We start from the raw sequence: 11799 nt of genomic DNA, 5'->3' as shown, positions 1-11799 counted from the left end.
GAGCACACGGTCCCGCAGTCAACCAGCCCCAATCTGCCGGCCCAGACCGCTAAAGACAACATCGAACCCAAATCTGGCACCCTGAATACCGGGTTCATCAGTAGAGCGGAGAGGTTCTAACTAGGCCTTCCTGGAGATCAATCTGCCACTCTCCAGACAAGCTTCTCCCCGGACACGGCCTGATCTCGAAGCAAGTCGAGCGCCTTCTGTGCCCGCTCAAGCAACGTCTTCCCTTCTACCACCCTCTGTTTGTTAGGCTCAATCACGCCCTGTTCCAGTAGAGCCGGGACTATCACTGGTTGGAGATGGTCCCTAAGAAACTCGTTCTGTGAGATCAAATGGTTGGTCAGCTGTCTGCAAGAGACGAAGAAAACAAGAGAAAAGGGAAGGAAGGAAGAAAGAATGAAGAAAAAAAAAAGAGGAGGAGACCTCCCTTTTTTTTTCCACTGAACATACCTTGTGGTAGAGGAAGGTCCTGACGCCCCGGAGCTCGACGCCGTCCTTCCATTCCCCGGGCAATGCTTTGTTCACGTCCATCTCCAGCTCCGCCGCCCGGTCCTTGCCGGCGTGCACGTTGATGACGGGCAGCATGACGGCCACCCTGGTTCCCTTCTCGGCGATCCTGGTCAGCGGCCGCAGGGAGCCCTCGCGAGGGCCGATGCAGTCGACGACGTACGGCAGCCGGGGCCTTCCCCGCCTGCTGCTGCTCCTCCTCCGCACGACCCCATCAAGATACGCCGCCACCGCCCCGGCGGCGTCCCCCTCCCGGTAGTCGAAGCACGCCCTCGCCCCGAGCCCCCTGAGGGTCTCGTGGTGCTTGCCCGCCGCGACGGCCAGCACGTGCCGGTACCCCCAGTGCCGCAGGACCTGCAGGACATACATGCCCACGCTGCTCGCGGCGCCCCACACGAGCACGACCTCCTCCTCCTTGTCGTCGTCGTCGGCGGCGGTGGCGTCGACTTCGGCCCCGGGGACGGGCCAGGGCAGCGGCAGCCCGAGGTCGGCCACGACCGTGTGCACGGCGGTGACCAGGTTAGCGGGGACGGCGACGGCGGCGTGCATGTCGACGCGGTCGGGCACGCGGTCGAGCTTCCAGGCGGGGACGGTGGCGTACTCCTGGAAGGCGGCCTCGCGGTCGCTGCCGTCCTGCACGAAGCCGAAGACGCGGTCGCCGACGCGCAGGCTGGTTGCGACTGTGATGAGCGAGGGTGGTGTGAGGGCACTGATGATGCTGTTGCCCTTCCAACATTAATGGAATATATGCCACAGGCTTGGGTCCGTAGGAAAGGTATCTGACAATGTTATCTTGTGCCCAAACAGATGTTGGCTAATTACCCAAGATATTCAAACTAATTATCCGGTGTTTGAAACTCTGGATGCTAGGGGCTGCTTAAATGTAAATGTAAGGCATAATTAGATAGACATGTATGTATGTACAGTATATATATATATATATATATATATATATATATATATATATATAATCCGTACATATTCTTGACCAGTTCGTTCGGTTTGGCCTCTTATTACTAAACCTGAGGAAGCTTCGTAGATTGTCAGCGATGGATGGTGGGAGTGGAAAGTGACGAGCGCAAGTTAACAAGCGGTGGAAGGAGCAAGCGCACTCTAGCAATCGCTTTTGTTGGGCGCGGTTGCTCAGAGAGGCAAGGAGGGTGTCGAAGTGGCTCGAATTGACGACCCGAGTCCCTGTTTCCAGCGGCCCCCAAAAATGGCCTTCGCTGTTGTGCTCCTGGTACGAAGCATATAGATCCAGCATTTTCCTGTTTTCTTTCGGTTCTGTTTGTCTCGTGACGATATTAGTTACAGCTTGTGCAACACCGGCCGATTGCCTTTTCCGGAAATCTCATCAACTGTTGAAATCGTGCTTTGTCAGGAACCGACTTGGTACAAGGAGTTTGTTTTATTGGGTGCGCCCTAGGCTGCGGGGGCTAGGAGGCCGCAGGGACCAGTGGGATGCTTATTTTTCGTTCCAGGCACTGCAGGCAATGCACCCTCGGTCGGAAGAAGGCCGGGCGGAGCGCCTCTTGCGGCAATCCAATGTAACGCGCGCTCGCAAGTCGGGTCTGACGCGACTCAATCCGATCTCCTGACCGACCACGACGTCGAATCCGAACGCGTGGCGATAAACACCTTTTCCGTTAGAGACCACCAAACACTCAACGGGCGTGAATCCTAGTTACTTAATTGTTTGCAACGCCGGCTCGGGCAAACACGAACGAACTTGCTTCGCCCTTCCGATTCAATTAGGCTCCTCACGGCCTTTCTACGCCAGCGCTGCCCACCATGGCGTCTCCGAGGCGTATCCGTGTGATCACCTATCTGGTCCTGGCCGCTATTGTCACGCTCCTCTTCCTCTCGCAATCCCGCAGCTCCGACTCGCAGGCGCCGCAAGATTTCTACGCCAAAACCGTCAACGCCATGGACAAACACCACGCGGCTGCTGGCCAGGCTGGCCAGAGACCTCTCGCCGATCATGGTGTGGATGCGGATGGAGATATCGACGAGGACGACAGCGTCCTGTCCAGGCAGTTGGCCGACCGGCTGCGGCAGGCCGAGCAAGAAGCGAAGGAGAACGCACAAGCCAAGGGACCCAACAGGCCCGAGACGCCCGAAGAAGTCGTTGGCGTAGGAAGTTCCGCCCGGGGTCAGGAAAGGCCTGCGCCGGTCGAGAAAGCCCAAGAAGAGCCCGAGGAGACCGAGAAGGACCACGAGGTGGAGGCGGAGCTGAACTCCCTCCTGAAGAGATCCCCAGGTGAGTGTGTTCCTTCACGCTCCGCGGTCGATCTGCTGGAAACTGGTGCGATTGCTGACATGGCCCGGTATCAGTCATCATCTTCTCCAAGTCTTACTGCCCGTTCTCCAAGATGGCGAAAGGTATCCTCCTTGACAAGTACATCATCGAACCCACCCCTTTCGTCGTCGAACTGGACCAGCATCCCCTGGGGGCCAGGATTCAGGCGACACTGGGCGAGATGACGGGCAGGCGAACGGTCCCCAATGTCATGATCTACGGGCAGAGCATCGGCGGCGGCGACGACATCTCCGACCTGGACAAGGAAAAAACCCTGGCCGACAAGATCGCCTCGCTCGGGCAGGGTCGAATCAGTGTCTCCCTGCGGTTCGCCCAGGGCACGCAAAAAGCTGGCTAGATTAGACCCCGCCGGCTGGGTCTTTCCGAGCCCCGTGTGGACGCAGCTGTCGATCAGTCAACGCATGCTTCGCCACATCAAGTAAGGACAGGGTCTCACTAGACATATCCCTACATGCAGCCACTCTTCGAGCACGTGTTGAGGCTTGTGTCCCTCTCGCTGAGCCTGGTGTGCAGGGAGGCTACCTCGGTTTATAGGCTCAAGAGCCCGGTTGTTTCTCGATTGGCCTAGTGTCTGCAAGAGCGAGAACTCGCCGTCGAGAGTCAGAGAAAGGCTGCCGCCTGGTCTAGGCCAGGGGTAAGCGGTTCTTCAAGGCCCCTGTAGGCCGTCGTTTCTCCAAGCTTCGTCGGCCAGGCATAGGGCCGGTCTTGACAACTGTTACTGGAATGGCGTTACAGTCCAGGACGCCAAAGTTGCTTAGCCAGCGTTGGCGCATCGACCCGCCGTCCCATTCCACGTAGCCCGTCACCGATCACCGACTTCCGGCGCAAGCAGCACGTCGTTTAGCTCACGCAGTATATGTGACCGATGGGTTGTGTCAACCATATTTCGCTCTCGACGGCTTTTAAATCGGCACCAAATGCCGTTTCTTATTGGCATAATGCTTTCTTTGTTAACCCAGTGTTGGAGAATCGGCAGCTCTGAATATGAACGGAAGATTTGGAAAGGATATTCATTGTGGCGCAGCAATAGCAGTGAATGATGGGTGCAAGTGATGACTCCTTTGACACATTGGATGCGTTCTCAATGAAGCTTATCTGGTTTCAAAACGTAGGTGACCTTGGACTCGGATAGCTGAGCGCTCGTCTCTTATCTCGGTCTTTTTTTAGGCCAGGCAAGGTCCTGCGGAGAACACCATGGCAATGAGGTGTTCTCACAGAAGGCTTTACCTGTGAAAAGTTCTGGCAGACTCGGGATGTACCTGTCAGTTGTGGTTTAACAAGGAACTAGATGGACTCACATCTGTGCTGAACAACAAAGGGGACTGGGATCAACCGCAACGTCTACCAACGATGGCATTGTCTGCGACTTTAAGAGAACAAACTTGGACGAACAAAGGAGACACGATGAGTATATATAATAAACCCGGACACCTTTTGTCGCTCCTATCCGTCAGATGTGTCCATGGCCTACCGGTTTTATCTCCTTACTGCGACCGAGGCAACTACTATACCACCATTTCGCATGCAATACCGGCAGCACAAGGCACAAGATGTGTTTCGTCGAACAAATGCATTACAAGTGCGGTCACAAGAACCAGGGCAAGGTGAGTAAGTGCCGGAAGTTTATAGCTGCCAATGTCCGCCATCTCTTCCTCCAGAAACCGGTGGATTGCGGCAACGCCGTATTGATCCACCATGACCTCCCCGGTATCTGCCTCACCTGCACCGTAAGCCAAGCCAAAAAACTGATGGAAAAGAAGAAGAGACGAGAGATGGAGCTGCGGAAACAGGAGCAGCGGCGACGAGAGTGGGCACAATTCACCGCCCAAGCGGCCGCGGAGAAGAAGAAAAAGGAGGAAGAATTGATGTGGCGGCAGAGAACGGAGCGGGAGCGGCAGCGAGAACGGAAAGAGAGAGGTCATGCTATGTCGAGAGAGGAGAGGGAGGCTCTGCGGCGAGAAAGGGTTGAGAGAGCGAGGAGGGAGAGAAGCAAGTCAAAGGAGGCTCACCCCGACAAAAACATGCCGTCGAAAACAAGGACGGCTTACAGCAATATGGGAGAGGCTTCCACGAGGCCGCCTGACTTGCCGGTGGGCCGGCAGCCGTCGTCGACGCGGTCAGAGACGTCACGCGAACCGGCCCGGGCTGTCGGTCGGGAGCCAGACCCGGCAAGCCGTCCTCCAACGAAAAGGACCAGGCGGCATTCGCCTCCTGAGACAGAAGCTAACCCTCCAACTCCAGACCATCGACCACAGGAAATGCGAGACCTACCTGCAGTGTCCTCCACCACACCGAGCATGAGTCGGCCAGGCAATCCGATTTCGCGCAGCAACGAGCACCACTTCCGACAGGACGGTACAGCAACTCTAAAGGACCCTCGGGTGCGGACACGGAATGGCGAGACAAACCCCCCGGTAAGAAGACCTCAGGTCGACACCATTCCCGTTCAAACTGTCGCTGCCAGGAAGCCAGTCGTGGTGAATCCTCCCGTCAGCGGAATACCGCAACCGTCCCGTGCGAGGCTGGTCGGGGCTCCGTCGACCGGAGAGCGGCGACGATCGGGGGTCGAGCAGGCACCGCCGGTCCCACCAAAGGACCCCTGGCGCCCACACCATCCGAGCCTGGCCCCGGCCCCCCTCAGCGTACCGCGATCCCGACCGGACGGCTCCGCCGGCGCATCCGCAGGTCAACCGAGCCGGAAGTTGGTCGGCCACATTCGTGAAGGACCCAACACGCCACCGCTACCATCCCAAAAGACGCAACCCCCCCAGAGGTCGGTGGCAGTTCCTGGCGGCGTGAGCAGCAGTAGTGGCAGCAGCAGCAGCCGAAGACCCCCCGGCACAGCAGCGCCCGCGCAGAAGAGCGGCCTGCCGGTCCCGGCGGGCTACAAGCCCGGCCCCGTGTTTGCTAACCGCCAGGGAAATAATAAGTCGGCAACGGCAACGGCAACGACGCCGGCAGAGGCGGCAGCAGGGGCGGCGGCATCGGTCGTGGCGAGGGTGAGGGCGAGGGCAAAAGAGGCCGCTGCGTCGTCGTCGTCGTCGTCGCTGGTGCGCGGGAAGCAGCAGGCGTTACCATCGGCCAACAATACTGCGGCGGCGCCGCCAAAAGAGGAGAAGAAGAGCCGCAAGAGCTTGCTCAAGAGGATGATGAGTGGGTTGGGCAGCGATGAGTCCGTCGAGTGGGTGTCCAAGGACGCTGCGCGGGTTGAAAGGGGCGAGTGAGTGAGTCCGAGTGAACCTAGTTCACTTTGTTTGGTTGATTGATTGATCGATATCAATCGATAGATCGATACCGGAAAGAACATGAAATCCTCGGATTATGCACGGTAGGTAGTTGATCACTAGCCACACGTAACCCAGAAGAGGTGAGAGAAAGAACAGACGGAAAATAAGATCAATCAGGAGCGCTATTTTGGCTTTGAGATTTTTTTTCCCAAATCGCACTCACTGCATTGTGACGTAAACAAAGGATTAATATTTGATGAAGAACTGAAGCCAATGAACAGATATGTGATGAGCTTGACAGTAACAATCCCTAATAGGAAGGATGTGGTGAATGTTATTTATACTTTGTATGGCGTACTACAAGTGTTGCTGGATAGCAGTGCTCCCGAGAAAGTGGTGGAAAGAGCAGCTGAAGAAAAGGGCTAGTTCTAAAAAACCAAATATGCGCCCCCAAGACGCCACTCGACGTTGCTGCTCCTTCCGTCCTGGAATGTTTGGAACAAAGGTGAGGAGGTTGAACTGAAAGCGACGTGCTGACTAGGGAAGGAATGAAGGCCCTTGTTCGCCGAGGCAGAGCTTCGAACGACGAACCCCTGCACAAGGGGGACCCACCAAAATCTGCCGGCCCGGCGACCGACCTTCAGGTCCAATCCACCGAATTTTCCAACGCCAGCTACCGACGGCCAGCCCATCGCGGAGCCGACACCGCACCGTGACGCCTCAAGACTCGCGCAACGCCGATCCAATTGGACGCGCCGGAGACCCAGTCAATCAGTCAGCCATGAGCAGGGCGTTGCTGCGCTCCGTGCTGGAGCTGCGCGCTCCCGTCGCGCGCCTTGTCCCGTCCATTCGCCCGACGACTATAGCGACGTCAACTACCACGACGACCAAGACGGTGACAGCGGTAGCACCGACAGTGCGCTTCTTCAACCAGACCGCTCAGCACGTCGAGTCCTCCCACCCCGACCCGGCCATCGTCGCCAACGCCGCATCATCACAGCAGCAGCAGCAGCAGCAGCAACAACAACAACAACCACAGCAACCACAGTTCCCCTCCAAGCGGGAACCGCCCCGACAGCCTCCCCCCGTGACGCCCAAGCCGATCAGCGACTCGGTCCGCACGCTCCTCCCGGTCCTGGCCGCGCAGCCGGGGCACTACATCACCATCCACATCCACGGGCGCCCGTACCTGGTGACGGAGGGCGACAGCGTGCGGCTGCCGTTCAGGATGCCCGGGGTCGAGCCGGGCAACGTGCTGCGCCTGAACCGGGCCTCGATCCTGGGCAGCCGCGACTTCACCCTGCGCGGCACCCCCTACATCGACGAGCGCCTGTTCGAGTGCCGCGCCGTCGTCACGGGCACCGAGGCCGAGCCGATGCGCACCATGATCAAGAAGAAGCGGCGCTGCCGCCGCGCCAAGCGCGTCACCAGCAAGCACCGCTACACCGTCCTGAGGATCAGCGAGCTCAAGATCCGCACGGACGTGCTCGACGACGCCTGAGCTGGGAAGGGAGAAATTGCCGGGAAGGGGAGGAGAGGGGGGAGGGTTGATCTCCTCGAGACAACTGGGCCTGGTCCTCTTGGATTTTTCAAGTGCTTCGCTCGGGGAGTGGTGGTGAATGCATCCATCCGTGAGGAGAGGGTTGGAGATAGCAGCGGTGACCAACGGCGGGAACGGACACAAGAGCATGGCTGGTCTCTACCGCCTCGTCGGTGGGAATGGCGTTGCTACGCAGCCGTACCCGTTTCATCGAGAGAGGTCGTTTGTGGACTTGAGCCGTGGGGCGGACGTGAAAGGGTCCGGTGGTCATGTCACGCAAGCTTGTAAGATGGTAGGTCAGGAGGGCGCGTGGGCGTGATAGACATATGTATCATACACACAAAATGCTATTGTATGCTATTGTACAGATATTCCCAGTCTCTGTCTCTCGTACCCTGAATGTTCGTCAGTGGGCCGCTGTTTTTCCGAGCAGTCTTGCTTCGCCTTTCCTACTCTCTCATTTCGAGTTATGCTATGGATGCATTCAGCGGCCTGGAAGAGACGATGCAAATCATCACCGACACAGAACACATTCAAAAAAAAAAAAAAAAAAAAAAAAAAAAAAATAGGAATAAAAAGAGATAAACGCGTATCCCAAGCAGGTCCTTCCTGCTTATGGTTCGCAGGATGTGTATCTCTTAGGGCTGCGAAATCTATCAAGATCAACAACGGAGGCATTGAAACTTCGAGGTTCGGGTAAGCAAGGATGATGCAACAGATCGAGCCACCTCTGCAGTGGAGAAGGCCAGAAGTTCTTTATCAGAGCGCATAGCCAAACCCAAATTATTAAAGTGAATACATATCTGCTAAACGCCTCGCAGCAGTTGCTTCATCGTGCGGAGGCCTCAGTGTCCAAAAAGTTCTAAGCTCGTCAACCCCAAAACTCCTAGCTTGCAAGCCACCCAAAATCTTCAAACAACAAAAGAGAACAAGGTTCCTTTCCAGCCAGCCCCGGGTATATAAGAATGCGAACGGTGTGGGGTCTTGAACATCAAAACAGTTCTCGTCATCATCCGAAGAAAATCGTACAATCAGCGCCGCTTTTCCTGTCCCAATCCAATCCCTGTAGTTAATGCTGTTTCTCAGCACCTGCACCATTGCCACTGGCAGCAGCTCCACCTGGTCCAGCCCCGCTCCGCATGGCCAGCGATTTCTTGCAACTAGCCCAATACGCTGCCGGCCACAGCTTCAACACCTCGGCATCCGCGGCGTCTCCGCGCCGGACACGCTGCGCCACGTCCCAGACCACGTCACGCAACAGTTCCTGGGTGATCGGGATCACCTTGCCGTGGTCGGCAGCGGTAAAGACATCGCTCGACAGTTCCATCGGATAGAGGAAAGGATCGGTCGGGCAGAGCAGCTCCTCGCATGTCGGCCGCTGCGTCTGATCGCGGTTGAGGCAGCGCTTCATGGTGCGGAGGAGGCTCGGCGGCACCCGGATGCCGTGCTCCGTGTGCTCGGGGAACTCGATTGCATGTGACCAGTCTTTGATCGCGTTCACGCGGGCCATCATGTTGGTGATCCTTGCGAAGGGGCATTGCCCGTACACCATCTGGTACAGGATGCAGCCGAGACTCCATATGTCGCTGGCCTTGCCGAGTTTGAAGTGTTTGGGCCGCTGCAATGGTGGCGCGTTGACCTGCCCATTGTAGGCCGAGGTGAGAGCGTACTCTTTGAAATCCATCAACGACTCCGGAGACATGTAGTTCGGGGTGCCGATCTGGGCGTCGCGGTGAACATTAACCGTCATATCGGTTTGGATGGCGTTAGCGATGCCAAAGTCAATGACCTTGAGTCGGCCTTGGGCAAGCACGAAGTTGGCGGGCTTCAGGTCTGTGTGGATGATATCCTTCTCATGCACTGCCTGCACACACTCGACCATTTCCTTCCACCAGTACCGGACAAAAACCGGGTCGAACCGGCAATCCTCGGATAGGCGGCTGCGGAGGAAAGTGTTAAAATCAAGCTCGCCAGCTTCCAGCACCTGAGACAAGGTTAGTAGGCCGTCTACCTAGAGGAACTTCCGAGTCCGACTCACAAGGCTCAGGGTTTGCTTCTCGGCGTTGAATTCATGGTCGATTAGTTGGATGACTCGGTTGACTCCCGCCAACCGCTGCAACAAATCGATTTCGCCGTGGTAGCCCTTGATGGTCCTCTCGTCCAGGTTCTCGAGAGACACTCGCTTCAGGGCCAGCAGCTTTCCGTTTTCGGCCGAGACGCGGTAGACCTTACCGGACCCGCCGCGACCAAGGGAGTCGATCCTCGTGTACATCTTGCCGTTGACACGAAGCAAGAACTGCCTCTTCTTGCTGGCTTGCGCGGCGGTGGAAGCGCCCGCAGCAGCAGTGGCCGTTTCGACAACCGACATCTTTGGTGGAGGTGGCGGGGCGGGTCTCTGGGGAATGTTGTGAGACCTCGCAGTCAGAACATGGTTATTTCGAGCGCCATGAGCTTGGCCGTGAGGCTCGACGGCCTCCGGGTTGCTAGGTGCGACGGACTGCGGCGGTGCTCGCTGATTTATCGCGGAGGGCGGAGGATTAGCCGCCCGCATAGAGGCAGGAATCACGGGCGCGATCTCAGAGGGGCCCTCGTTTTCCTTGTCCTGTTCGGCAGAATCGGGCACGGGAGGTGACGGGTCTTGGAAGGCCAACGGCAGATGGTGGTGTTCCGGTTTCCTCTGGCTCACGGGCGTGATAAAGGTCGACCTGTGCCTACGAAGGGCGGCTCTGGCCGAGTCTTTTGCGCTAACAGGGCTACCAGAAGCGGCGAAATCGGGATATTCAGAAGCGGCCGATGGCGCGACCTCCTCCTGCTGCTCCTCCTCCCTAGCTTGCTGGCTACCTGGTTCGTTGCCCGAGCCAGGTGCATCGGCCTCAAACGGGCCATCAGCGTCATCCTCGCTCTGCCTCCGGCGCCCGCGGCGAGCAGGTCCCGACAAAAAGCTTCCTGGAGTCCTCCCGACTCGCTTGACTCGCAAGGAGGCCTGGGGAGCCACAATAGGTGGCGCAATGGCCGCTGCGGAGGCATTCCGGCCCTCGACTTCCGAAGACCGTGTGGTGTACGTGGGACGTGCATCAGACGAGGCACCCGATGGCGGTTTCTGCCCCGACGACCCGACGGCTATCCTGACTGTCCTCACTGGAAGAACCGGAGTCTTGGCTGGTCGATCTTGCTGCGCCGCCGGAGACGAAGCCGTTTTGGCCCTCGACCCGTCTGCGCTCTCTGGTCGCTTCCCCCGGCTGGACGACGAAAAAGAATTTCGAAGACTATTCCGGCGGCTCCCGCTTGCGCCATTGGCCGAACTCGGCGCGTTGAGGCGGACAACACGTTTCCTTGGGGCGGGACTGTTGTCTCTGCTGCCGACCGGCGACGGGTTTCTGGAAGAGTGGGTGCTGCCCCTTCGAGAATGGCGAGTCACGCGCGCCGCTTGCACGGGAGACTCCTGGTCCCTGGATGCAGGCTGAACAGGGGCGGGGATCGAGCCCCTTCTCGAACTAATGCGTGAGTGTGACCCACTGGGTGGTGTCGGGGACTGAGAGGCAGGCGCGTTGTTGGAATCGCGGGTCCGCTTCCACGAGGACTCCTGGTCCCCCGTGGTTGCCCGGACTGGTGCAGGAACCGAGCTCCTTAGGGGTTCGGGCGAATGGCGAGCACCAGTGGCCGGAACGTTGGTGGAAGACGCATCTGAGACGTGACCAGCACCAAGCAATGCCTTGGTGATGGCGCTCAGCTTCATAGGACTGAGTACTTCATCGTCGGAGCTGTCGTCAAGGTTTCGGTATTGCGCGGACTGGCTACGGAGTGCCAATCTTGTCGATGTCCTCCTCCCCACCGCAGCCTGGCGGCCGTCCCTCTCTGCTGGCGTTGGCGACATCCTGGTGTGTCGATTGTGGACGTCAATGCCAAGTTGAGGGCGGGCTGTCTCCACGCGCCAGAGGCTCCTTCCTCGTCGCGGATCTGGCGAAGTGCAAGATTGCCAGCCCCCCCCGAGAAAAAAAAAAAAAGCTACGGAGCGATGAACGTGAACGTAGACCCCGGGGTATGCGAGTCCGTCAAATGTAATGATGAAGCAGGAAGCAATTGTGTCTCATCGGCGGCGAGCGCTAACTGCTGAAGCTTGCGAATACATGCATGTGATGTTTAGGGGAGGAAGGTTCCGTTGATGGAGAGCTTTTGTGGACAAACAGCTCAACGGCCCA

The 11799-nt window shown here is 57.9% G+C and overlaps 5 protein-coding genes across 5 annotated transcripts; 3 read left to right on the top strand and 2 right to left on the bottom strand.

The window, feature by feature from the left end:
* Window positions 1–137: 137 nt before the first annotated feature.
* Window positions 138–1831, bottom strand: P884DRAFT_322352 (uncharacterized protein; the record flags this gene model as incomplete). Its single annotated transcript, XM_069445423.1, has 3 exons — window positions 1626–1831; window positions 457–1231; window positions 138–326 (listed from the first exon to the last, which is right to left on the bottom strand). Exons 1-3 carry the CDS (start codon window positions 1775–1777, stop codon window positions 138–140), a joined length of 1116 nt encoding a protein of 371 aa, XP_069298664.1. The 5' UTR covers window positions 1778–1831.
* A 473-nt stretch (window positions 1832–2304) lies between these two features.
* On the top strand, window positions 2305–3170 carry P884DRAFT_276402 (thioredoxin-like protein; the record flags this gene model as incomplete). The annotated part of the gene is made up of 2 exons (XM_069442953.1): window positions 2305–2773; window positions 2848–3170. The coding sequence occupies 2 exons, from the start codon at window positions 2305–2307 to the stop codon at window positions 3168–3170; spliced, it is 792 nt and encodes a 263-aa protein (XP_069298663.1).
* Window positions 3171–4383: 1213 nt separating this feature from the next.
* Window positions 4384–6057, top strand: P884DRAFT_322350 (uncharacterized protein; the record flags this gene model as incomplete). Its single annotated transcript, XM_069445422.1, has 2 exons — window positions 4384–4822; window positions 5075–6057. 2 exons carry the CDS (start codon window positions 4384–4386, stop codon window positions 6055–6057), a joined length of 1422 nt encoding a protein of 473 aa, XP_069298662.1.
* A 668-nt stretch (window positions 6058–6725) lies between these two features.
* On the top strand, window positions 6726–8030 carry P884DRAFT_257616 (mitochondrial 54S ribosomal protein bL21m). The gene has a single exon (XM_069441163.1). The coding sequence runs from the start codon at window positions 6842–6844 to the stop codon at window positions 7559–7561; it is 720 nt and encodes a 239-aa protein (XP_069298661.1). The 5' UTR covers window positions 6726–6841; the 3' UTR covers window positions 7562–8030.
* A 191-nt stretch (window positions 8031–8221) lies between these two features.
* Window positions 8222–11767, bottom strand: P884DRAFT_220675 (kinase-like domain-containing protein). Its single transcript, XM_069439464.1, has 2 exons — window positions 9639–11767; window positions 8222–9584 (listed from the first exon to the last, which is right to left on the bottom strand). Exons 1-2 carry the CDS (start codon window positions 11472–11474, stop codon window positions 8670–8672), a joined length of 2751 nt encoding a protein of 916 aa, XP_069298660.1. The 5' UTR covers window positions 11475–11767; the 3' UTR covers window positions 8222–8669.
* Between the last annotated feature and the right edge of the window lie 32 nt (window positions 11768–11799).

Source organism: Thermothelomyces heterothallicus (genome assembly GCF_042370625.1).
Source record: "Thermothelomyces heterothallicus CBS 202.75 unplaced genomic scaffold P884_scaffold_7, whole genome shotgun sequence".
In the NCBI taxonomy this organism is placed as follows: domain Eukaryota; kingdom Fungi; phylum Ascomycota; class Sordariomycetes; order Sordariales; family Chaetomiaceae; genus Thermothelomyces; species Thermothelomyces heterothallicus.
The sequence above is the reverse complement of the archived record's forward strand: the minus strand, read 5'-3'. Positions and strand labels throughout refer to the sequence as shown.

What these genes read in the sequence shown, in the direction of transcription:
- P884DRAFT_257616 (XM_069441163.1), top strand. Translation starts at nt 6,842, where the DNA reads ATGAGCAGGGCGTTGCTGCGCTCCGTGCTGGAGCTGCGCGCTCCCGTC.
- P884DRAFT_220675 (XM_069439464.1), bottom strand. Translation starts at nt 11,474, where the DNA reads ATGTCGCCAACGCCAGCAGAGAGGGACGGCCGCCAGGCTGCGGTGGGG. An exon ending in AGAAGCAAACCCTGAGCCTT is followed by an intron (nt 9,585 to 9,638) that starts GTGAGTCGGACT and finishes ACCTTGTCTCAG; the next exon opens with GTGCTGGAAGCTGGCGAGCT.